The sequence below is a fragment of the Gekko japonicus genome, unplaced genomic scaffold (assembly GCF_001447785.1).
Source record: "Gekko japonicus isolate JY-2015 unplaced genomic scaffold, Gekko_japonicus_V1.1 scaffold2801, whole genome shotgun sequence".
Taxonomy (NCBI): Eukaryota; Metazoa; Chordata; class Lepidosauria; order Squamata; family Gekkonidae; genus Gekko; species Gekko japonicus.
The window spans coordinates 19,015-45,462 of NW_015172630.1; the positions used below are offsets into that span (position 1 = coordinate 19,015).

The 26,448-nt window shown below is 46.6% G+C and overlaps 1 protein-coding gene across 1 annotated transcript in view; it reads right to left on the reverse strand.

The window, feature by feature from the left end:
- EGFR (epidermal growth factor receptor) overlaps positions 1–26,448 on the reverse strand; it is a gene marked incomplete at its 5' end in the record, with an annotated part of 76,623 nt that overhangs the window by 2,902 nt on the left and 47,273 nt on the right. The window contains 11 exons of the mRNA XM_015421691.1: positions 1,777–1,879; positions 2,077–2,127; positions 2,427–2,594; positions 4,318–4,415; positions 7,390–7,536; positions 10,047–10,122; positions 10,989–11,144; positions 13,599–13,784; positions 22,352–22,450; positions 23,463–23,585; positions 24,867–25,008. Coding sequence (XP_015277177.1) covers positions 1,777–1,879; positions 2,077–2,127; positions 2,427–2,594; positions 4,318–4,415; positions 7,390–7,536; positions 10,047–10,122; positions 10,989–11,144; positions 13,599–13,784; positions 22,352–22,450; positions 23,463–23,585; positions 24,867–25,008 — 1,349 coding nt within the window. The remainder of the gene's footprint in view (positions 1–1,776; positions 1,880–2,076; positions 2,128–2,426; positions 2,595–4,317; positions 4,416–7,389; positions 7,537–10,046; positions 10,123–10,988; positions 11,145–13,598; positions 13,785–22,351; positions 22,451–23,462; positions 23,586–24,866; positions 25,009–26,448) is intronic.

Below are 26,448 nucleotides of genomic sequence, written 5' to 3' on the forward strand. Positions count from 1 at the left end.
CATAAAAACATGGCTCTGTTATCAGTGAAGGGCTGAGGGATACTTTGGGAGAATAACTACCACTGACCCAGCTGCCCCGCAGCTCCACGGCTACCTCATGAGGCCCCTCCCCACACCGTCACTGTTCAATGGCAGCCATCTGTTGCCTGCTGTACTGCTGCACTGGCCAATGCTCCTTACAAGCCTGTTAAAAGTCATTGGCATATCTGTAATCAGTAGCGTCAACCTAATGGGCATTCTTCTTAATAAGCCCTTATGGAGGAGGAAGGAGATAAAATGATCTTCCTCGCAAGGTAAGAGCCTTTCCGTTGACTTTGATCTGTGCCTCTGAGCATGACAGGATCACAAAAGAACGCACAGCGCTGCTTTTCGTTCCCACTAACTGAAAGGAATGTTGATGCAACTGTGTGCCCGCTCAAAGGATAAATAAAGCATTTGTTTTGCTGTGCAAACTTGTTCTTGTGCATGAGTGATCTACAAGGGGGAAAAGAGACGGATGTGAATGGAAGCAGCAGACAACTGCAGCAACACACAGCGCGTGTGCCAGTTCCAGAATTAACGACACAAACACTTCATGAAAACAACTGGAAGACGGATGGAGCAGAGCACCCAGCTCAGACAATCCACGGGAAGACTTAGAAAACTGAACAAGAAAACTGAACCACCCTTATGGGTCCCTGGGAAAGAAACCGATTAGCTCAGAGTACCCAGATGGAAAATTAGAGACCAGAAACCCACTAGGAGGGTGAGCACTGAGGTAGCAGGCAATGTTCCTTCTAAGCTGTGGAGTCTTGTGAGCAGAAATTCTACTTTGTGAGCTATTGGCATTAAAGCTGTGAGCGAGCGATATGGCTGCTGCAGAAATTAGTCTGCTCGGGAGCCCTCCTTCCTGAGCTAAGAGAAAAATCTGTGAGCTGGAGGCTAAAAAACTGTGAGCTAGCTCACACTAACTCAGCTTAGAAGGAACACTGGTAGCAGGAGAGGGCCTGGACCTGGATGGCCCAGGCTAGCCCGATCTTGGAAGCTAAGTAGGGTCAGCCCTGGTATTTGGATGGGGAAACCCCAAGGGAGTCCAGGGTTGCTACGCAGAGGCAGGCGATGGCAAACCGCCTCTGTTCCTCTCTTGCCTTGAAAACCGTATGGGGTCGCCATACGTTAGCTGCGACCTGATGGCACTTTCTACCAACACCAGCAGGAGAAGGGAGAGTTAAAAGAGTGAAGGGCTTAATTATACCTCTGCTAATACACTGTACACATCAGGATGCCTGCATTCAGAGACAGAGATGAAACCAGAGTTTCTGCTGATGGCAAAGAATGAGGAATCCCCTTTGCCCACCCCCTGAGGGGAAAAAAAAAAAGGCTAGGCTGAGAATCAGGGGACCAGCACGTGCAAAAAGCCATGTGGGACCAGAGTGGGGAGGGGGCAGGAGCTGGGGGAGGTGGAGAGGAAAAACTGGCTGGATCCAACCGCTCATTAGCCTTGACCCCCGAGGGCTGGCACACGGCATTTTAACCTGTTGATGAAGAAGTCCATCACTCTTCATACCTACTGATCGCCAGTAGAAGGAAACGGTGGATCCGTTTAGGGATTCCGAAGAGGGCAGATGGAAAAGAAGCTACGTGATTACCCCGGCTAAAAACTGCCCTGGCTGTTTTGCCAAGAGCCTTCACATTGAGAAGGGGTGAAGTCAGTGAGGGTGTTGCTTCTAGGACTAGATTTGCCCGTTAAAGAATGGACAACAGTCCACAGGTTTTTACAGGTGTGTGTCCTCTCACCTGGAGCAGGCAAGAAGCCATTGTCCAAGCTGTCGTCCAGGTAGACCCCAGTTGGATCTGAACTGTATCTCTGGATGAAACTGTCTTCTCTCACTGGGTAGCCCTGGTAGCAAAGAGAAACAGCAAACGTTGCACAGCATGTAATTACGGATAGCAAACCACAGCCACTCTGATCCAAAACACAAATTAGATGGCTTGCGCAGTGGTGCTTTAACACCCCCCCATACTAATGGCAAAAAAATTAAAAATAAAACTATCCCCCGAGCTGTTCGTTTGTGCTTCTCAGTTGCCCACACTTACCCCATTTCTATCTATGCAGGTGTTCATTGTCGAATTATTGCTGGTAGAACTCTAATATCAAAGAGGAGAATTGTTCAGTTACTTCTTGTGTTAATAGAAGAATACCAGATTACATAAGGGCACTGGGTCTTACACACTTGGGGTGCAGTGAAATCTTTATAATTTATTAGTGGCATGAGCTTGCGCGGCACGATATTTTTTTTTAAAGTCTTTCGGTATTCTCCCACTCTTTATTATTTTTGTTGCAGCTGATTAACACAGCCCCCCCCCCCCGCCCACACACCGCCCCCCCCCCCCCCCCCGCCCAGGGCACTTTCCCTATGGAAGATTTTGGGAAACGAAATCCGTACCAGCGAATTTAAGAGCGGTGTCCGGGAATTTGATGGGCTGCTGAAGAATCCCTGGTGCGGAATGAGATATTCGTCCGCATCCACGATGTCCTCCATGTCCTCCTCGTCCATTATGGAACGGTAGATTTTCGACTCTGTTGGGCTGGGTAAGTGCATTCTTTCGTCACCCTGTCCGAAGGGAAGTCAAAACGAGGATTTCAAAGGTCAAGCTGCACCATTTACGACACAGCTAGTAGTCTTAGATTATTTCCAAGATCAAGTCCTACAAACTTGAGCTTTAAATGTGGATTCGGATCAGGAATGGCTGATTTTTTTTTTTGTCTTCGGAGAGGTACCTGATGTGCTGAGCCTCCGAGGGAAGTTTCACTTAAAAAAAAATATCTTTCTGTTTTTCTGGAAATCCCTTTGACGATTTGCTCGAGCCCAGATCTGTGAAGGGTCTGCTAGTGGCAGGGCCATTCACAGTTATGGAGAACGGGGAGTCAGGCAGGCATCACAGGTAGAACTCAAGGAGAAAGGAAACCCTGAAGGATGAGATACGGTTCCCTTCTCCCGTGATGTAACTGCTGACAAAAAGTTTATTGCATGTTTATTACAAGCTTGTAGAGTCAACAGAGTCCAATTAAACTATTATTTAAGCCAAAGCTGATTTGTGATCCCTAGTCAGATTTTTGGATTAGATCCGTGGAGACATATACACTTGCATTTTTAGACATGAATGTTTTATCATAACTGTGTATACCCAGGGGCGTTGCAAAGGTTTTCCGAGCCCTAGGTGGGCGGGGCCAACCCAAGTGTGCCCTGAGACACCAACTGGCCGGGTGACTCAGGGCACACTTGCCCAACGAGGTGGCCAGAGAAAGGGGGTGGGTGGGATTGTGTTGAACCAGGAAGCGATGCCACTTCCAGGCGAAACTCTAGGAAATCCTGAAATCTCTATGGTGAAGACTATAGAGATTTTGGGGGTTTCTGCAGAGCCACACAATGCAATCCCCTGTTTCTCCTGCCAGACTGGTGGCCAAATGAAGCTGCGGCTGGGTGGCAGGCTGGTTGGCAAGCCAGCTGGGGCACACCCTAAGCTGCCGACTGCATGGTCAGCTGGCCGGGGCAAGACTTAAGTTGTTGCCTGGGAGGCCGGGCAGCTGGTGCAGTGCTAATGTGGCCATGGTTGCCCCTTGCCCTATGGCACCCCACACAACAGCCTATGGCTAGCTACCTGGTGGGCTGCCTCTGCGTATACCATTTTGTGATGCATTTAAGGTACACAGACGTCTAAATGATTTCTGTTCTGACATCACTGTGAAGGTGGCCAAGTTTCTCCACTCCGCTTTAAAGCTGCGCCAAAGGACCCCAGAGGGCCTGGGAGGCTGGGCAGCTGGTGCAGTGCTAATGTGGCCACGGTTGCCCCTTGCCCTATGGCACCCAACACAATAGCCTATGGCTAGCTACCTGGTGGGCTGCCTCTGTGTATACCATTTCGTGATGCACTTAAGGTACACAGACTTCTAAATGATTTCTGTTCTGACATCACTGGGAAGGTGGCCAAGTTTCTCCACTCTGCTTTAAAGCTGCGCCAAAGGACCCCGGAGACATATTTTCATAGGTGTGTTTTAACCTGCTCTTAAATTGTACAATCTAGAGATATGGTATTTTTAATAGGTGTGTTTTCAATCTGCTCTTAAATCGTATAATCTGTATTGACCATTTATGCTAATAAAGGCTAACCTGAACTTGTATACCATTTTGTAAGCTGTATCTTCAGGATGCAGAATGTACTACAAACAACACTCTTGCTGATTTTTGTTCCTTTCTAACCTAGTCCCAAGCCTCTGCTTTCCTTGGGGGGGGGGGGGATTAAAACAGAAAACAGGAAATGGTTAATGAACAGTACCTGTATAACCAGATAGCGCTGGGGGTCCCGAGCCATTTTGGAGAATTCTGCTATCAGTTCTCGAAATTTGGGACGACTCTCTGCATCGATCATCCAGCCTGAAGGTGGCGACATGGGGAATTAAGAATTAAGGGAATGGGCCTGCTTGTCTGTGTCCAAACACATCTACCCGAACCAGCAAGCCCTCTGGCATGACCATAAAGAACAAAAATAAATTCAAACTGGGATAAAAGAGTGAGCGCTAAACAGTCCACTGAAGCCCCACACAGAATTAAACTGCAGAGCCTGCTTTCTGTGGCCTTTGGTTTGGGGTGGCCTTTGGGTGTACACTGTGGAAAAGGGCAGAAGGATGGAAATACTAGGTGAAAATGCCCCTTGGTCTCCAGTGTGATCTGGGAAATCCATCAGTCTCAGCCCCCAAAGTGGGTAAGGCTGACTGAGTTTAGTGGCAAATGCTATAAACTGGGGCTGCCAGGTTCCTCCCGGCCACCGGTGGGGCATGGGGGGTAGGGTTGCCAGATCCAGGTGGGGAAACTCCTGGAGATTTGGGGGTGGATCCTTGAGAGGACAGGGACCTCAGAGAGGTACAATGCCATAGATTCCACCTCTCCAAAGTATCTATAGTTTGGAGATACGCTGTAATTCTGGGGGATTCCCAGGTCCCACCTGGAGGCTGGCACCCCTATTTATAACCTTAACAGTGCAAAGACGCTAGGTAAAGGTAAAGGTTTCCCTTGCTTGAAAGCCAGCTGACTCTAGGGTTGCAGTGCTCATCTCTGTTTCCAAGCCGAAGAGGCAGCGCTGTCCGAAGACATTTCCGTGGTCATGTGGCCGGCATGACTAAACGCCAAGGCGCACAGAGTGCTGTTACCTTCCTACCAAAGAGGTACCTATTTATCTACTTGTAATTTCTTGCTTTTGAACCGCTGGTTTGGCAGGAGCTGGGACCAGAGACGGGAGCTCACTCCGTCATGCGGCACTTGGGTCTTGAACTGCTGGACTCCCGACCTTCCGGTCTGTAGTTCAGCGTCTTAACCACTTGAGCCACCACAGTGCAAACTTGAGTCTTAACCACTTGAGCCACCCAGTGCAAAGATGCTACAGAATGTGATATTAACACTACAACTAAAAATATACGGAATTAAAAAAGATAGGTACAACAATGAAAATCCTATTGGCTGTCTACACAAGCTTAGATAGAAGTCAGTGACATATTGAGTCTACAGAGATGCAGCAGATCAGACGGGTGTGAAACAGACAGTGTTTATTAAGTATGACTGTTGAATATTAACACTGAATGGGCGGGCCTTACAGACATTCCTCCCACTTCAAGTTAAGATACTCAGCACAGGACTCAGTAGACTTCCCCCCCCTCCAAAAAAAAAATCATATCAAGCTAACAGCACAAGCGTTCCTGTTTGGATCAGCATTGAAACAGTGTGGGTGGCAAAATAAAACAGGAGTCTAGTGGCACTCTAGAGAGGGCACACGTTTTCATTAGTTAGGGCTCATGTTGTCCAATGCACGAAGAACTAGGGTAATCTTTTTTGGGGGAGTATTTTTTGTATTTGTGTGTGTGTGTGTGTGTGCGCGTGCGTGCCCATGCCTTTAAGTCATGGAAACCTCTGCCAACTCCTGCTGGGACACGGAGGACATTCAGTCCCAGCCCAGGAATTTGTTGGAGGTCTTCCTTCCAAGTACTTGCCAGTTCCAGCTCTGGTATTCCTAGGAGGTCTCCCATCCAAATACTTGCCAGGGTCAGTCCTGCTTAGCTTCTGAGATCTGACGAGATTGGGCTTGCCTGGGCTACCCAGGTCAGGGTGAGTAATCTTGATTTTATTGTCGGTATTTGGATTTATTTTAAAGCGTTACCTACCCCAAGTCGTTGGGGAGGGTCAGGGAATAAACTGAACTTACTAATTTTTTTAAAAAAATTGGTTGCAGCAAAACTTTGAGCCATAGTTTGACAGACTGTGATCTGAGTCCATGCAAGGCAACTTCACTTGCTGATCTGGTATTATCAGAGGGGAGCGGGAACAGTTATGTAGAAAAGGCTCCTGGATTGCTCTATTAACTCATGAAATCAGCCTCAAATTAACCTAAAGATGAGACAGGGCTAGAGGGGGAAGGATGGTCTGCCTGGAGAGAAAAGCCAGTCCACCCTCGCCCAGGTTAAACAATAAAAATTAGCGACTTCTCTAAAATAATGTAGACTTGCCAATGCCTGATCTTTCAGGCTACAGCCCTGTCAGAGAATACAAACCAGGGCCGACCCTGCTTAGCTTCTGAGATCTGACAAGATCATGCTAGTCTGGGCTATCCAGGTCAGGGTATCTTTTCAAACAGAGGGAGAGAATAAACAAAAATCCAGTGCCACCTTTTAAGGAAGTGGGCTAGGCCTCAAAAAAATCCATAAATTTTATTAGTCTTTAATTTTTGTTTTATTTTGCTATGATGGACTAGTACGGCTGATTGTTTTAAGTCATACATGGGTCTCTTCTATTACATTTAAGTTCAATGTATAAAAAATGAGAATCAGTCAAACACGTGAATAAAGGCCTGGTATGAGCTGCGGTGGCTCAAGTGGTTAAGACGCTGAACTGCAGGCTGTGGAAGGTCAGTAGTTCAGCAGTTCGAGACCCGAGTTGCCGCATGACGGAGTGAGCGCCCGTCTTTAGTTCCAGCTCCTGCCAACCTAGCCGTTCGAAAGCAAGAAATTGCAAGTAGATAAATAGGCACCACTTCGGTGGGAAGGTAACAGCGTTCCGTGCGCCTTGGTGTTTAGTCATGCCGGCCACACGACCGCGGAAACATCTTCGGACAGCGCTGGCTCTTCAGCTTTGAAATGGAGATGAGCACCGCAACCCTAGAGTCGGATTCGACTGGCTTTTGAGCAAGGGAAAACCTTTACCTTTACCTTTTTATGCTTCTAAAGTCACCAAGTGTGTAGACACCAACAACAAGCATATGGAACATCACGCCCTCTGTCCCCCGCCCCACCTCAAGCTATCCTCTCTGTTTAATTGCATCGCGCAGAGGAATTCTGCTAAGATGTAGAGGTCATTAACTTACATTTGACCATAATCATATAGACATCAATGGTGCAAATGGGAGGTTGAGGCAGGCGCTCTCCTTTCTCCAGGACAATGGAAATTTCACTGGCTGGGATCCCATCATAGGGTTTCGATCCGAACGTCATCACTTCCCACACTGTCACACCTGAAAGACCATTGCAGGGGAGAATTTTAAAGGTGTCCTTTAAACTGGAAGGCAGCATCCTCCCAGGATATAAAGGGATTTGTTTTATCAGCCAAGGAACAACCAGCTTTAGCATTATTCATCTTCGTTTGGAAGCAGTTAGGGCTCTCTTAAAGGGCCATCAGTACTGGTTTGCAAAGAGGACAAAAAGGAAGACTAAGCTGTTTGTCGTGGGTGTACCTAATTGTATTAACACATCACAGACGTCCTGTTGGCTCTTATTTCCCGCGCCTCTTAAGGAAGCATGCATTATTACTGCCTACTTCTAGTACAAAAAGATTTTAAAAATAAAAACACCAATGCAAGATTTTAATTTCGATTAAAACCCCCTGTTGCGGAGTTCCGATTTCCGCCGCTGCAGAATTGGGCCCTGGGGGGAACTCCGCCCTCCGAAGCGCAGCATGGCTGCGTCACTGAAGGTGGCGCAATCACGTCAATCACGTTGGGGGCGTGGCCCCGATCGTCGGAGGGAAAACTCTATGGTTTTCTGGTCACTTCTGGTGACGTGCTGGCCGCGCACATTTTGCGCACGCGCACATCGAGGAACGGCTCCCAGAGCCCGGCAAGGCTCCCCCGCCGGTAAGAAAATTTGACTTGGCAACCCTATGCTTTCTGCTTGTAGCGGAATTTGTAAATTCATCAAGAAGCTCCCGGGAGCCCAGAAAGTTCTGATGAGGGACGTGGCTGTCAGGATGGAGAGGACTTTCCAACGTGCAAACTCTGCATAAAGGGCCCAAGATGCTGAGACAACAATGGGTCTGGGCCGTTCCAGCTTCCCCCTTCTCTTTCTTCCAGTCTCCTAGCATTGCCGTGGCTTTACTTGTGGCCAGGGGTCTTGTTGTAGAAAAAGAGCTGCCGGAGCTCATTAGCATAACTCATTAGCATAACTTATTTGCATATGCCACGCTCCCTGACATCACCGGAAGTGACAGAAGGGAGCGGAATTTGTAAATTCAGCAAGAAGCTCCCAGGAGCCCAGAAGGTTCTGATGAGGGACGTGGCTGTCAGCATGGAGAGGACTTTCCAACGTGCAAACTCTGCCTAAAGGGCCCAAGATGCTGAGACAACAATGGGTCTGGGCCGTTCCAGTTTCCCCCTTCTCTTTCTTCCAGTCTCCTAGCATTGCCGTGGCTTTACTTGTGGCGCGTAAGACTGCCTGTCTCCTCCAGTTTGGACAACTGACTTAGGCCTTGCACTTATTGGGCTGGAAATCGATGTTGGGGCTGTAAAGAATACGGGAGGGGCTCAAGCGCATGAATGTTCTACGAACAAGTCATAGAGAGAAACAGATTCCCACAGCTCTGTCGTTACTGTTCCATGGTTCCACTGTGCTCTCGATTTCACTTCAGTTTATTTTTTGGCAAGGAAAAAAAGGAATTTCAGAACGACACTAATGGTTTCTGTGCATGTGCTCTTACACCTCCCTTGTCATATGTTTTCTCATTTTGGAAAAAAAAGGGGGGGTTTTCTGCAGCAGCATGGAGGGACACCTTTAAAATGAAGAAGAAGAAGAGATTGGATTTATACCCCGCACTTCACTACCCGAAGGAGTCTCAGAGCGGCTTACAAACTCCTTTCCCTTCCCCTCCCCGCAACAGACACCTTGTGAGGTAGGTGGGGCTGAGAGAGCTCTGACACAAACTGCTCTTTTTCAAGGACAGCTGTGCCAGAGCTTGTGACTGACCCAAGGTCACATCAACAGGTGCAAGTGGAGGAGTGGGGAATCAAACCTGGTTCTCCCAGATTAGAGTCTGCGCACTTAACCACTACACCAAACTGGCTCTACACCACACTGAGTTTTCCCAAGGGACACCCACCCATTTTCTCTTATTTTTGGTACTTCCTCCTCTTTTTGGTACTTTGCCTTTCTACCTTAGCAAGAGAAAACAAATTCTAACCTTAAAAATAATAAAAGACCATGCTTACGCAAAATAAATTTCTTTCTTCCCTTGTATCCCCCCCCTCATTTCTTTGCATATCCAGAACTAAGTTTAATACCATTACATTCTTCCTTCCTGTTTGAATCCATTCATCATTATAGCACAAATTCTGGAAATACACATCTGGAAGAACTAGAAAAACATTCTGTCATGTGAGGCCCTCAGCCTGAAGTCATACAGCATAAACACCAGCGGAATTAAGCTTGTTCTTGTACTGGACCACCCTTCTTTGGGCATATTGTTTAGGAAATAAAACATGGAATTATGGACACACAAGCAATCCGAGAACATCCCTCTTATCTCGTCTTCCAGCTCAAGCAACCCGAGCTTCAAGTGTTGTGTTTAATGCTTTCTGTATTGGTTATAATTGCCAACTTCAGTCACTTTGCTACTTAAGATACTGCTATAAGCATCATCCTAAGAAGAATGGGCTCTTCTGGAAAGATAACAGAAACAGCAAGAAATCGCAGCTAACAATTCCTTATTTTTAATGGCCAATCAGAAGTAGTGCAATATTACTTTCAGACTTACCGTAACTCCAAACATCGCTTTGGTGGGTATAAATGCGATGCAGAATAGACTCCAAGGCCATCCATTTAATTGGAACCTAGGAAGAGTAGCAGTGAGGTTACTCAATCTAATAGCAAGTTGGTTAGAACTGAGAAATATTCACAAAAGCGGAACCAAATAAACTGGAAGCAGCCAATGAAGGGAGTACAAAAGTAACCTCGGCTGTTCTTGTTATGCCTCCTTGCAGTGGATTTCGCCCCTGTGCTTAATGCTTGCAGATCTCCCCTGTTCTAACTAGATTCCACCGATTGCGAGACATTTACACTGAACAGAAGCAAGAAAATTCTCTGTATGATGACGCTTTGCCCAAGGATGAGCATTTGCATGGACACATGAAGCTTGCCTTATACTGCATTAGAACATCAGTCCATCAAGTTCAGTGTTGTCTACTCAGACTGTCACTGGTTCTCCAGGACCTCAGGCAGAGGTCTTTCACACCACCTAGGTCCATTAACTGGAGATGCCAGGGACTGAACCTGGGACGATCTACATGCCTAGCAGATAAGAACATAAGAACAGCAACTTAGCATTGTCTGCAAACTTAGCCACTTCACTGCTTACCCCCAACTCCAAATCGCCCCCCTCCCACGTGTAATACGATACAAATGCACCTCCGGAAAACAGATGGGCAGCCATCTAAAGCCAGCACATCATATGAGCCACCTCAGAATTTAGGCCTTTTAAAAATGAATGCCTCTGAATCGACTCATTTAAAAATATCAGAACAGTGGCTTTTCTATAGGCATCGAGGACACACAGTCTGCCAAAGAAATCAAAACTAACCAGCGTGTTCCTGTTTATCCTAACGGTTGCCTTCACTAGGAATGAGGGCTTCGGTTGCCACTTTTAGCACTGCCATTCGGTTCAGCCGAGCCAGAGTAAGGGATCCATGTTCTTACTTACTTTCCCGCCTTCTGCATGATACTCCTTTTCCTCTGCACCCAGCAGTTTGGCTAACCCAAAGTCGGTGATCTTCACGTGCTGGGGTGTCTTGACGAGGACGTTCCTGGCAGCCAGATCACGGTGTACCAAACGGCGCTCCTCCAGATAATTCATTCCCTGCAGCAGGTACGCAGTGTACGGTTAGGGGAAACCCCAAAGACAGACACACATTGCAGGAAACCAGTTTTATCTTCCTCATACGGAAAGGGCCCATTCTGACAAACCTGCTGCAGTTTCATCACCGGTGAAAAATGAGGAGGAGGAGGAGATTGGATTTATTCCCCTCCGTTCACTACCCAAGGGAGTCTCAGAGCATCTTACAAACTCCTTTCCCTTCCCCTCCCCACAACAGACACCCGGTGAGGTGGGTGGGGCTGAGAGAGCTCTTGACAGAAACTGCTCTTTTTCAAGAACAGCTCTTATCAGAGCTACGGCTTGCCCAAGGTCATCCAGCCAGGTGCAAGTGGAGGAGTGGGGAATCAAACTCGGTTCTTCCAGATTAGAGTCCGCACACTTAACCACTACACCAAACTGGCAGGATTGGCCATGCTTAGACCACCAAGGAAGACAAGGTCCTTCTTCTTCTCTGTAAATCGCATGGCTTATTTTGTGTAGGTAACCAATCCCATGCACAATCACTCCAGCACCAGAATGTGCAATGATGCCTGCACTTATTGTTTATGTATCTACTTCATTTATCGCCTGCCTTTCTGCCCAGTGGGGACCCAAAGAAGCTCAACACCACCCTCCTCCATTTTAGACTCACAACAGCCCCGTGAAAGAGGTTAGGCTGAGAGAAAGAGCAGCTGGCCCAAGATCACCTAGCAAGCTTCTATGGAAGAGCCGGGATTCCAACAGGGGCCTTCTAGTCTGGCAGTTTCACCACCACTCCACAGTGGCCTCCGGGGCAACCAGAACGTCTCTACATGTTGATCATCGATGACGTTCATATTACATTGGGTTGGATCCAGATATTCCACGCTATCAATGGTAAAGCATTCCTCTGGTTCAAGGGGTCTTGCGTGCCTCTCCCATTGGAGGAAGGTTCCAGCATTAGTGGACCAGAACCTTTGGATCCAACCTACTGGGTTTTTTTTTAACTCATAAATGTGGTATCTTTGAAGAGCTATGGTATTTACTTATTTGCTTCCGGCCTTTCTCCCCAATGGAGACCCAAAGCACCAGTGGCCCCACTGGTGGACCTCCTGATGGCACTGGTATTTCTGACCACTGTGTGACACAGAGTGTTGGACTGGATGGGCCCTTGGCCTGATCCAATATTGGCATCTCTTATGTTCTTATGTTAAAGCAGCTTACGGCATTCTCCTCGCCCCCATTTTGCCCTCACAACTGTGAGGTAGGCGAGGCTGAGCATGCGTGCCTGGCCCAAGGCCACCCAGAAACGTTAACAGAGGAAAACATTTCCGGCATGTGACCGCAGCTACTACATGTTTTTCGCGAATGCGGTGATGCAGCGGTTAGGAATACGTTTGCTCCCTAGCGTCCACCCTCATTCTTCCCTCATTAACCTTGGACCACCATCTTCAGATGAATTTCTGCAAGGGTTTCAAATGCTGCCAAACAAATTACCCCAGCACACTGGCAGAAGGCCACTATAAAAGCTGCTTTCATTAAATAAATGGAACTTTAATGAGCTGTTATTCTCAAAGATCGAGTCATCATCAACAACAAAGCCCTATTAACAGCAGCCTCATTTATCAAGGCCTCACACATAATGAGTTTATCCAGTTTGGCAATTCCTCCTTCAAGTAAACACTTGCATGTTTCATGGTACAGCATACCTAAGAACACAATACTGTCATTTCATTTGAAGTTGCGAACACAGAATTACTTGTGAATAATTAAATATTTATTTATCTAGCTGGATTTCTAACATATAAGAGGTAAACATGTAAACCCTGTTTTAATTGTGCAATGTTGCAACTATTTTTATCCAAGACTTGTCCCAGTTGGCCGTATCTTTTGTAGAATTATAGAAGCCAAACAGTTTGTTACAAATCTCTCATAGTGCTCTAAACTCCCATCTCATTTTGTTAGTTATTAAATTTACGGTCTATCTCCTGAGACACTTTAGTGCTGAGAAAAATTCTATGTTTCAGATGACAAGAGATAAAGCCCTTCAGAAAGATGAAAAATTACTTCTTCAGATGCCTAGGAAACAAATAAAAGCATGAACTCTGCAGAAAAGTACCTTTGGGAATGGGCTTCCTGTCTGTGGTTTAGCAACCAAGAGATTTGCTCGGGTCTCTAGATAAGAGTGCAGGCTTTTTTCTCCAACCCAAAGAATTCTGAGCACATATGCAACAGGACTTCTGACTACCCCTCCCCAATTTTAAAAACCTACATAGCAGTACTTTATGCGTTTCGAAATTTCAGAAGCCATGCACATTGCAGCAGGGATAGTCCACAAAAAGTCCAGGCGTTTTGGTGGGCTGGCTTTTGTGTGCCACACCTAGAGTTTCGGACGGTGGGCTGGGCCCAGCAGACAGATCTAACGGTGTCAGAGACGCAAGACATCGTCAAACTAGGAGGACGTTGCTATTCGCTCACCTTTGCAATCTGCACACACCAGTTGAGAAGGTACTGGGAACCGATATTGTCCTTGTTTTCTCGGACGTAGTCGAGGATGCAGCCATAAGGCATCAACTGGGTGATCAGCTGAACGGTGGAGGTCAGGCAAATCCCCAGCAAACGGCAGACGTGGGGGTTGTCAACGCTGGCCATCACGTACGCTTCCTGGGGCGAGGGGGAAGAGAAGAGCGAGACTGAAACCCCGTCCTCTGCAGTGCCAAAAAATGTCAAGATGCAAGAAAAGCGGTGGAAACGTAACAGTGAATGTGTCCTAGAATCATTCCATACACTCGCAGGGCTATTTTTTGGGCAGGAACGGAGTTCTGGCTGGCTCCCAAGTTGGCCACACCCAGCAGGAACTCATTAGCATAATAGGCCACAACCAACCTCCGAAACTAACTCATTAGGATTGGCTACATTAGGGGTTTGTGGCCTAACATGCAAAGGAGTTCCTGCTACAAAAAAGGCCCTGGGTTTTGATAATGAACAAGGTAAACAGAATAACAAGCAAAAGGTGGGTGTGGCTGGATAACCACACTTCTGGTAACATGGGGGTGTGGCCTAATGTGCTAATGAGCTGTGCTATCAGGGGTGTGGCCCAATATGCTAATGAGTTCCTGCTGTTGGGTGTGGCCTATTATGCTAATGAGTTCCTGCTGTTAGTTGTGGCCTATTATGCTAATGAGTTCCTGCTGGGCTTTTTCTACAAAAAGAGCCCTGCTCCACAGAATGAGGCGGTGGAGCTGTTCGTATGTACCACTTCATACTTCAGGTGCGGTGACCTATTCTTTATTTAGTGATAGATCTAGAATACACACAGACACACTCACACACCCTCCACCCGAGCATCTCGTGTCTTAAGGGGCTAAACCACAATATAAAACAATACCAAACAGTTTGATAAATAAACATGAACATAAAAATATATTTTTTAAAAACTAGAAACCAATCTTGAAATACCTTCTAGACCCCGCAAGCCAATGAACAGGCTCAGGGTGCTTTAAAGGCTCTCTGGGATAACCCTGCCTTATCGCCTTGCCAGAAAGCCAGGTGGGTGCCCCCCCCCCCGAGAGGCTGTCCCACAGGCACGGGGCAGCCACTGGAAAAGCCGGAGTCTGGACTATCCCAGATCATGCCTTAGGCAGCGGGATGGGGTGGGGATGGATAACAGAGCTTGGTGGGAAGAGTAGCACTGCACTGTGGGAACGTGCAGAGAGAGGTGATTCTTTAAGTATGTTGGCCTCAGGTCATGAAGGGCTTTCATGGTGAACACGAACACCTGTCATTTGAACCCTGGACCTAACAGGCAGCCAGTGAAGGAACCTCAGAACAGAAGGGACAAGGACTTCTGGTTTTGGCGGGCTGATGGCGGCCGCATCCCCAGGGAGCGATCTGTGGATCAGCGCATTGAGAGGGGGTGCGTCCATTCGCGCCCCTCTGGGACCCTTCCAATGGGTCCCTTACCATGGGGCTTTGAGGTTAGCCTCTCTGTTGGCACACTGCCGGCAGATCGAGGCTTCCCTCCACCCCGACGTTCTCTGCGCTGAATCCCCCGAATGGGGCTAAGCTACGCACACTGGGACAAGCACTAGGAGGTTTAGCGGCTTTTCTGCTTGGTGTGATCCCAGGGGCTGCATTAGGACCTGCTGGATCGACCTAAAGACTGAGGAATGAGTTAACGTTGAAATGAGACACCAAAGCATTGAAGTGAAGTCCCCCTTGAAGTGAAGGGGGGAGGGGATGCCCTTTCTCTTGACGTCTAAGCGAATGTGAAAGCATGACTGGGGGACTGATCTAACTTGCGGTGATGGGCTATAACAGAGAGTTTTTTTCCAAAAGAAAGTTGAGCATTTTTACAGACCTTTGAGACTTTGGCATTCTTTATCAATAAATGTAAACATCCCCCAAAGATGGTGACGAGAGGCATAGAGGAAGGCGGGACCCAAATCTTCTTCAGGAAGAAGAACACTGGAAGGTTGGGTCATGTGACCTAACCATAGACTATGTCTACAAAGTAAATCGTGGGCCCCTTGCTGGCTAAAATAGAGTATCAAACAGGAACTGTGTTAAAACAGCAATACTTTTAAAAGGAACAGTGTGTAAGAAGGAATGACCCCTTGAACATAGAGAACTATGGACGGTATGGAAACTTCAAAGTTTGCTTGATCAGGGATGGACTAGCAAGCAGATTGAAAAGCGTTTTTTGGAGCAAAGGGCTCGCTACCCTCACTTCATAAAATCTGCTAGCTAAGAGTGCGATTGGATTCTCCAATGAGTGTGCATTTAATGCAACAAAAAGAAGGACTCTCATGATTCAAGGTGAACAAGGAAGCGAAGAGGTCCCCGGAAAAAGAAATTCGGTATACATTTTAAATGGACAGGTCCTGATTTAGTGAAGCTAATTGGAAAAGGAGATACATTGGAGACGGAAGAAGATATTTCTTTTTGAATGTTCTTGCTGAGGGACTTTTGGGTCCAAAATAGCTTGTCTGTAGGGCGGGGGGACGCAAAAAGGGAACTAGCCTTGGAATTTCTTTCTGTTTAGTCAGATAAGCTGGTTTCAATGACAGAAGTGATGATTGGCAGACACTCTTCATGTCTAAAGTAAATGTTAAAGAGTAACAACGGTTTTCCAAGCATTGTATAATCTCCACACTTGGGGTTTTAGTTAGGTTTCTTTACTTTCTCCCATAGATTGTAGGTTTCCCCTCCCTTATTTCTGTTGTAGTTTTAGAAAATGCAAATAAAAAAAATTCCCCTTCGGGGGGCCAAAAAAAGGAAAAAAGAATAGAAGGGACAAGGTCCTGCCGCTAGTCCCGGGTAACGAACAGGCGGCTGCATTTTGCACCAGATGCAGTTTCCAGATTATCTTTAAGGGCAACCCCATGTAAAGCTCATTACAGTAAACTAGTCTCTTGGGTCAACATGGACAGGTTGGATGTCTGCAAATGTGAAGCCTGCTTCCTAATTATATGTGTATTTGGAAAAATGCATTTTTCGATGTCATGGACACGACTGTTCCGTCACCGAAACAGTTCTTTGCCTACAAGCCTAGAGCACTATGGGTAGAGTTATCGGAACCTGATGCCCTAACTGATCTTCCGCAGGGGCCTTTTTACGTGGAGGACCATTCAAACATATGATTTCCTCACACAGCCCCCAATTGCGATCTGCTGCTATAGTCCAAAATTCTGCCACCTCAGTCCACATGGTGTATAGTTTGGATCTCACATGCAAGAATGCCACACACGAAGCGGCCTTAGACTGAATCAGACCCCTTGGTCCATCAAGGTCAGTATTGTCTGACTGGCAGCGGCTCTCCAGGGTCTCGGGCAGAGGTCTTTCCCATCACCTCCTACCTGATTTTTTAAACTGGAGATGCTGAGGATCGAGCCTGGGACCTTCTGCATGCCAAGCAGATGTTCTACCAGTGAACCACAGCCCAGCTCCATTATATGCCATCACATACTGAGGTAATGGATGCTTTCCAAATGCACTGATCACTTTCAGGTCTGCATGCTGAAATGCCATTCAAGCTGGCAAAAGCAAGACCGGATTTTGGATTACATAATACTTCTGAGACAAAACGTTTGTATCACAATTGATGGTACATTTCATTCCATTGTCAAAACCTTCATAAATGTTGCAACTTGTTTTAGCAATATGGCTTAATGCTTTCACATACTTAGCAAAAAATCCTTTGGTTTGCAGCCTTTCCCATTCCAGTGTAATTGTAATTGCTAGGCTTGCAATGCTTAATTAAAACAAAAAAACATAAGGAATGTCAGTGCAAAAAAGAGAGAACTCAGTGGCCTAGGTCACATAAATAATGTAAACTTCCTTTATGGCCCAGGCTAGCCCGATCTTGTCAGACCTTGGAAGCTAAGCAGGGTCGGCCTTATTTGGATGGGAGACCACCAAGGAATACGAGGGCTGCCACACAGAGCCACGTAGTGGCAAACCATCTCTGAACATCTTGCCTTGAAAATGCCATGGGATTGTTATAAGTAATCTGTGACTTGATGGCAAAATATCTATCATCCATCTATCAATCATCCATCTATCTATCTATCTATCTATCTATCTATGATAGACAGACAGACAGACAGACAGAAAGAGAGATATCTGAAGCCTTTCCATACGTTGTGGTCACACGGCATTTCTGCAAATTTCCCAGAGATTGGTAAAATACATTCATTCTGCCAGACCTTTGGCTGAAGCGATTATTGTATTCAGAATTTTAATCATTTTGGAAAGAAGACAGTAGGCTTTCCCTGTACACCTGAAGTTTTAGAAGCAGACCATTGCTCTGTCTAGGCCAAAGCTGTCTACTCTGGCTGGCAGCAGCTATTTTAGGTTGGTAGGTGGAGCTTTCCCAGCCTTGGTTCCTAAGATCATGCTGACAAGAAATGCCAGGGACTGAACCTGGTATCTTCTGCATACAAAGCTATGTGTTCTACCACTGAGCCGCGGCCTCTTCCCTGTTTTGCTGCTTTGTTATCACTGCTTGTTTTCTTGGATATTTTGGAATGCTTGCTTAGGCTGACACTTTGTGCACAATGCCCTGAGCCAGCATTTCTTAAACTGGGGTCTGGGGACCCTGGGGAGAAGTGGGGACTGCAAGGGCTAGTCCAGGGAATCCGTGTCTTTTGCAACCACCAAGGGCCAGCCTCTCTTCCCATGCGCATTTGGCTAACTGAAAACGGAGCCTCTCAATTTTCCAGGAATGGAGATGTGCCTGGAACTGGTTTCTCCTGCTTCCCAAGGGGATAGTCCCCTAGCTTCCAGATCACTAGCTAGAAAACACACTGTTGGTTTCTGAGATCCAGCTGCTGAGCGCTAGGAACTCAAATTGGCTGAATGGGGCAGTTCTAATACAGTCACTGTAGCTACTTCATGCATAAAACTGAGCTGGTTTCCACTGCAAGAAAGAGGTGTCCATTGGCAATATCAGTCACTTCGCAGAAGGCAATCTTTGGTGACAACCCATTATAAATGCATAGAAAACAACTTTGCATCGAAATGGTCTTTCTTGGAAAGACTGCAGACTTCTAATTCAGCGACAGTGATATGCATTGCAGACTCGTAACTGTGAAGCAAGTCTGGTTCTCATTCTGCTTCCTGTTATGTCAGAGACATATTGTATTAATTTTCAGCTAAACCAATATTCCCTAACCACGTGGCTTGAAGCGAGCATTCCCGCAAATGCTGACTTGAAGACTGCCAGACTGTGAATTTAAATGCATGGACCGGGTACGCATGTGGGCCACACAGAAGACGGAGCTGTTCCAAAACTCAACAGAGCCCATTAAATTTAATATTGCAGAATGAAAGAGCCGGCTGACCCCTTCGAGAAAGAATAACGAAGCCATTGTGCAGTCAGATGTTTCTTTAAAGGCTCTTGAGAACTTACAGCAGGCTTTGGGGGCCTTTTTTGAAAACCAGTATCTTGGAAATCTCCAAGGTATGCCCTGACCTGTTCCAACTATGTTTGGTATTTGGCTGCAAATCTCCTGACTTAGCTCTTATCCTAACAAAGCCGTTAGGAACTCTGGCTAGAGAATGAAATGGATTAGGTTACTGTTAATACTCGCAGCGCACGGACACTTTTAAGCAGTGGAGCTAATAGGAGCTCCTCCCCCAGAGCTTTCTTCTAATCGTTTCTAGTGTTGTTAATTCTCAAATTCACAGTTGCAGACTATCAGTTTTTTTTCCTCCTTCCCTGCCATCCTTCCCATGTACGGCAAATCCTCAGCATGAACACACACAGCCCATATCTGTGCATACTGTTATTCCTGAGCACCCTGGTTCATATTCTGAATGCGCTCCACACTTATGGGGCCGGTAATGTGGATGGGGGGGGGATATCAGACAGTGCATGGGTGTGAGCTGCTTTTGAGTCTGCCCCCTTCAAGACTAGGAGGAGGTTAACATATCACCATCTACTTCCTTTGCAATGTTGTCAGACGTATCAGGAAGCTGAAATATTCAGAATCTTTATCACTCTACAACTTCAGTGGAATCTGGCTGGGGGCAGTGATCATCAGCCTAGTATCCCAGTTTTAAAGATCCCAATTTTAAAGTCCACTTTTGTTTCTAGGCCCAGTTGCAAGCAGTGTTCCCTCTAAGCTGAGTTAGTGTGAGCCAGCTCACAGTTTTTTAGCCTCTGACTCACACGTTTTTGTCTTAGCCTGGGAAGGATGGCTCCAAACAAACTAATTTATGCAGTAGCCAAATCACTTCCTCACAACTTTAATGCCAGTAGCTCACAAAGTAGATTTTTTTGCTCACAAGACTTCACAGCTTAGAGGGAACATTGGCTTGCAAGTGCTGTTTTTGACCCCTAAAGCCCTACACATTCCGTGACCAGGACTGCTTGTTCCCATATTATACTGCCAAGACACAGAGGACTCTCCCCCCCCAGCCCAATCCAGGGGGTTCCTCCCTCCAAGTGAAGTGAGGAGGGCTGTCACGAGAAAGAGAGCCCTCTGTGCTGTTGCCTTCTGCCAGACGTCCACATGTCCCCTTCCCTGAGGTCCTTATTCCACCATTGCCTTGCATGCACCGTCGTACTATCACCACGATTGTCTGGATCCCACTGGGGGGTGAGTCGCCCCTGGCATGAGGTGGATGATAGATTTCAGGAAGCTACCATTGGGTTTAAGATCTACCCATCTTTGTTTAAATTTGTATTGTAAATTTGTTATTGTATTTTACTGTATTTTACTGTTTTATACTTGTGTTTTTATTGTTATAATCTTGGCACATTGTGCCCTTGTCAGCCGCCCTGAGCCTTCGGGGTAGGGCGGGATATAAATCCAAGGATATATAGATATATAGATAGATAGATAGATTAGATAGATAGATCGATAGATAGATAGATTTCAGGGACAGCGACAGATTTGGGGAAGCATCCAGTCGAGTGCCTCCCTTTTCCTTTGGATTTGCATACACCATGGTGGCTGCCGGCTGCTGACTGTGCTCTTATCCTGGCAACTGAGGTGGTTTACTGTGTGGTTTTATTATAAGCCACCTCAAACAAACTATGGAGAGGTGGGACACATATTTTAGATACGTCATAAATACAAATTATATGGTGAAAAATGGGGATGGCCATCACCCTTGTCTAGCAGCTGAGATGACGTCATTAATACACAGATAAATACAGCTGTGAGCGTTGGACCATAAGGAAGGCCGAGCGCCGAAGAATAAATGCTTTCAAATTATGGTGCTGGAGAAGACTCTTGAGAGTCCCCTGGACTGCAAGGAGATCAAATCAGTCAATCCTAAAGGAAATCAACCCTGACTGTTCCCTGGAAGGCCAGATAATGAAACTGAAGCTCAAATACTTTGGGGCCACCAAATGAGAAGGGAGCACTCCCTGGAGAAGACCCTGATGCTGGGAAAGATTGAAGGTCAAAGAAGAAGGGGACGACAAAGGACGAGATGGTTAGACAGTGTTATTCGATGCAACGGACATGAAATTAAGCAAACTCTGGAGGACAGCGGAAGACAGGAGGGCCTGGCGTGATGTGGTCCATGGGGTCACAAAGAGACGGACTCACCTGCGCGACTGAACAACAACAACAAATACAGCTTCATCTCACACGATCTGTTACAGCAACTGTTGAAAACTCTGCCCCCAAACATCACAGTTTTACATTCACAATGTCGACTGGTCTGATTGCAGTGGTATTAATAATTAATCACAGTTGGTTACAAGTACATTCGCAGTGTCATGGCTGGCTCTGTCAATGGGACGAGATGAAACGGAGGCCTGGGGCAGCAGACTGTGTGGGGCAGCGGCCGCCACCACTGCCTCCCCCGTCATGACTGCCGCTGCCTGCTTGCCCTCACCACCCCAGAACCAGTAGCCCCAATGCTCCTTCCCTCTTCGTTGCCAAGGCTTCCTTTAGAGAGTGGCAAGACACACATGCCTTATATGGCTTCCCAAACCAGGAGGAGCCTGGGTACTTCCATTTACAGATGCTTTGGAGAACAGGGAAGGAAGGAAGGAGCATCAGGTGCACTCTGGCACAGGGGGAGCTGCAGGGTGGAAGTCGGCAGTGGCCTCAGGGGTCCGAGTGTCCTCATGTGGCATTCCTTGTGGGGTCATCGATCGATGCACAGGATGCATTTACTTTTTTAACCCCCACCCCACCCCCCTTTTTAATGACCCGGGATTAAAACAGCTATTTTAGGTCCATGACCTGTGTTTTTCGTTTGTTCTTTTTCACTGTTTCCCCTTTGAGCAACAGATTCTCTGTGCCGCATCACAAATTGCTTTTTCAGACTTTCCTCAGTTTCAAAAGGGGCTTGCAGTTTTATTGCACAGTTGTGCCTATGTAAGCCGCCCTGAGCCCGCTTGCGGGGAGGGCGGGGTATAAGTGAAATAAAATAAATAAATAAACAAACACTGGGGGTGGGTGGGATCCCTGCTGGAGAAACACATCCCATGTCCCTTTGGTCTCTCTGATCCTGATATGCTGTTTTGTGGTTCCAGACCATTGCATTTCTGGTGGAACCGAGGAATCCCGAGCGGTGGGGGGGGGGCGAGATGGCGAAAAAATAAGCACCCTTCAGAAAACTTGATCTCTGGAAAAATCAATGTGGCCAACAGCTCTGAATAAGTCTACAAACAGTGCCTGCATTTTTGACTTTGTGCCACCCCACCCCACCCAATATTTCAACGTCTGTGAAAGTTATAGAAGAAGATAAGGGAGAGAACTCACATCGAGAATTTCTTTGTTGGCTTTGGGAGATGTGGCCTCTCTCAGTTCCTTAATAGCCACAGGAATTTTAACTTTCTCCCCTTCTGGAAGCCAGAGCCCCTGTAAAAATAACCAAAAGGGGGAGAAGTTTAATACATAAATTCTCATATAGAAAGCAGGTTTGCGTGTAAACCCTATGGGATGCTCAGAAGGAATGCATCATCCAAGCAGCAGAGGCGATTAAACAATCCGTCAGGATAACTGCCTGTCACAAAGTTTCCGGGAAATGATAAATAGGACTTGACTAAAGAAACGGCATCCAACATATAATGGCCTGGATCGGGGGGCCTGTTCTATGAGGAAGGCGATTCTAACTCCACTAAGGAGAGCCACCCATTTCTGCCCGTCCCTCCACAGCTGCAATCTTTCAAGCAGCATCGCCTGCCGTTCCAGAGAATCCCCTGGTCCTCGGAAGCCGCTTTTGGCAGCTGCGAGATGAGCAGCAAGAAGGGGTGGATAGGAAATCTCACTGGTACTCTGCTCTGTACAGTTCTTTGAACAAGAGCCAGATTGCAAGAACATACATGGGCATTCAGCCATGCTGCCCGATCCTGTCACTAACTGCTCTGTTAGCTTTGCTTATTCCCAAGCAAGTCTGAATAGAACTGAGCGCTCATTTGCACCCCCCCCCCCCCCAAGACAGCGAGAAGCATAGAGAGGGAGAGAGAGAGAATGGCCTGCGTCAGATGCAGCACCACATAACTGCATGGGCTCATGGCTGCTCCTCTCCCTTGGCTAGAGATAACTATTGGCAGGGCTACATCTGGATCAACGTAACCACAGTTACTGCTAAGGTACGCTAATTCTTGCTGATCTTTTTTGAGCTTTCCCCCATTTTAATTTGCTTGTCATTTTCCTGTCGTAACTGAAACACTGCAAACAAATATTCTGCCAAAATAAAAAAAATCAGGATTTTGCCTTACTGACATGCAATATTAGCATTGAATTAATATTGATATGAACTGAAATACAGATTTCAGCGTGTTATATATTTTACCCAAGATATATATATTTTTTCTGATTTGCAAGTTTTGAACTTTTACAGTGGAGGAGGAAAAGGTGGCAACTATACCTTGTAAACGGTACCAAAAGCTCCAGAGCCGAGAACTTTGACCTTTTTAAATTCCGTTTCCTTTAAAATCCTTAAGAGAGCCTGATTTGGTGCTTCTCCGCTGGGGGTCAAAGGCTCCACAAGCTGTTCAATGCAAAACATAGCACGATTTATTTATTTATTTTATTTTTCGTACTTATACCCCGCCCTCCCCAGTGGGCTCAGGGCGGCTTACAGAGTCAAGAACAACTTGCCATGGTAAAACAATATATACATAACAATTTAAAACATATGTTACATATTAAAATCTAATAACAAAGTGCTCAGTGCCATTCATAATCTGAAGATGGCGGATCGAATGTCCAAAGTCCCAAGAAGACGGCAGAAGGATTCTTCCATAGTAGGTGTTTAATCGGGACCTCAGGGCGGTGGTGGTATAGTAGGGGCGGCGGCTCCTACTCGAAAGCCTGGCGGAAGAGCTCCGTCTTGCAGGCCCTGCGGAACTGCATAAGATCCCGCAGGGCCCTGATCTCCGTAGGAAGAGGTCTTCTGGACGCAACCTGTCACAGTGGGTGATCTCCAGGTGCCACCTGGGGGTTGGCAACCCTTTCTGTGCTGCTATTACCCCCCCCACCTCCGAACAGGTTACCTGGGCAAAAACATCGCTCAGAAATAGGTACGAAAAACTGGTGCAGCTCAATGGATTTTCAAAACACACCCCCACAGCAGGGCAAAACAAAAACAACCCCCCTCTGAAAATACCTGAAATCCAAACTGCCATTACCCATTTTCAGCTGAATTGCCGAGAAAGTGGAACATTTATAAAACAGGCCATCGGACCCTCATGAAGAGCAACACTGCCATGTTTTATACAGAGCATTCCTGGGACAGTTAATGTGTTTTGATAAGAAAAAGTAGTTCCAGACACAATGTTAAGATCAGTGCAAGTGGCAATGTAGTGGAGTTACCAGATGTCCTCTTTTTAGAGAACATGTCCTCTTTTTTTTTTAGTGTCCATCCTCTTTTGGGCTCTTTTTTTAAAAAAATGATGACATCCCCTCTTGGGGTTGGAAGGTTAGGGATATTCCTAGTTAGTAGCCATTGTCCCAGCAGTGACAGTACCATAACATGACACCGTGACTGAGAAGGAACTGTGTTGCTCTTCATCGGCAATGCCACAGCCACTGCCTGTATATCAGCAAGCCACAACAGCACCCACTAGCAAGGGTACAGGAGCATGTTTATCCAACCACAAATGTAACCTTGTTTGGAAAACGGGATATTTCCCCTGAAAACCAGAAACAGTTCCCGGAGAGAATCAGATTCTGTGCAGAAATCAGGGATATGAAATTGATCGTCTGGAAAGGCTCTGGGACCTTTCTGACCCCTCCCAGCCAGCATTTCAGAATCATTTCCTGAACCTACCTCTCTTTCCTGTAGCAGCCGGCGCAAAGTACGCTTTCTGACAATGCGACGCCTCCGCACGTAGAGGCCAATGCCCAGCGCAATGAGAAGCAAGCCGAACATGATCCCTACAACTCCAGCAGCAATGGATGGGACCTTGGAGCTAGAGGGAAAAGACCAAATACCGCCGATCTTAAAACAACATGCCAAGAGTAATGAAGTTGGTTCACCACGGTTTGCTGGCCATCCGGGGCTCACATCTCCGCTTTTAAACGAGAGGTGACAGAAAGACTGGTTTTCTGCATAATCAAAACCCGCCCTCTACCTGCAACTGCAAAGGACCCAAAGGACATGCATGGCAAAGGTCCTTGCAACACGCAAGACCTCCTTGCTAGCGACAACAAGAATGAAAGAAAGCTTAACTCCGTATACTCATAATAAAAAGTCCTTCCACTGACAGCAGATCACTAGCTTGTGAGGTGCTCTGCTTTGCTGAAAAGCCTGTATATGAAGACACAGTCATCCAATTAAACTGATCAGTGTTGGCTGTATTCAGACAACAGGACGATCTACAATGAATAGGACAACTTACAATTGTCTGGGATGCTCTAGGCTGATCCCGCATCGAGCAGGGGGGTTGGACTAGATGTCCTGCACAGCCCCCTCCAACTCTGTGATTCTATGGTTCTATGAAATTCTGTATCTTTTGCCCCTTAGATTTCCCCACCAGCTTTTTGGCGGCATGTCACATAAAACTGTTTTTTAAAGACTATTTTTTTCTTTAATTCTGAGAGACTTGCTGGATTCTTTCCCTATTCTTTCCCTAAAGCGCCAGTGGCTCAAATCCCAGTCTATCAGTGGAGGGAGAAAGGGGAAGGTGGATCTTTTTCACAGATGCACACAGACCGCGTTCAAGAGGAAGAGTACTACTAGCTGCCTTAGAGAAGTCCACAAATGCAATTAATATCTCTAGGCGGTGGCGGGGGCATGGCAGGGGTCCAAGAAAATGAGATGCACATATGATGTCTCATACACGCACGCCTGGAGGATCCAGAAAAACAGGCCCGTGTCACATTTAAAAAGGGAAACGAGTCCAATGCTCCCTCTAAGCTGTGGAGTCTTGTGAGCAAAAATTCTACTTTGTGAGCTATTGGCATTAAAGTTGTGAGCGAGCAATTTGGCAACTGCATAAATTAGTTTGCTCTGGAGCCATCCTTCCTCCTGAGCTAAGACAAGAATGTGTGGGCCGGAGGCTAAAAAACTGCGAGCTAGCTCACACTAGCTCAGCTTAGAGGGAACACTGGATAAGACCACTAAGTTCAAATGTTACCTAATTCCACCACTGGTCAGAGGAACCCTAATCCACTCAAAACAAAGACAGCTGGGTGCATCAAGCACTGGATTGGATCCCAAGATGTCCTTGGGTTAATGAAAGGGGATATTTGGACCCTATCTCATGATTTACACCCAATTATGTATCCATATATACACACCTATACTATATACATAAAATTATACATACACACATACTCATCTGCAATGCACCCTCTAAGCTGTGGAGTCTTGTGAGCAAAAATTCTACTTTGTGAACTCCTGGCATTAA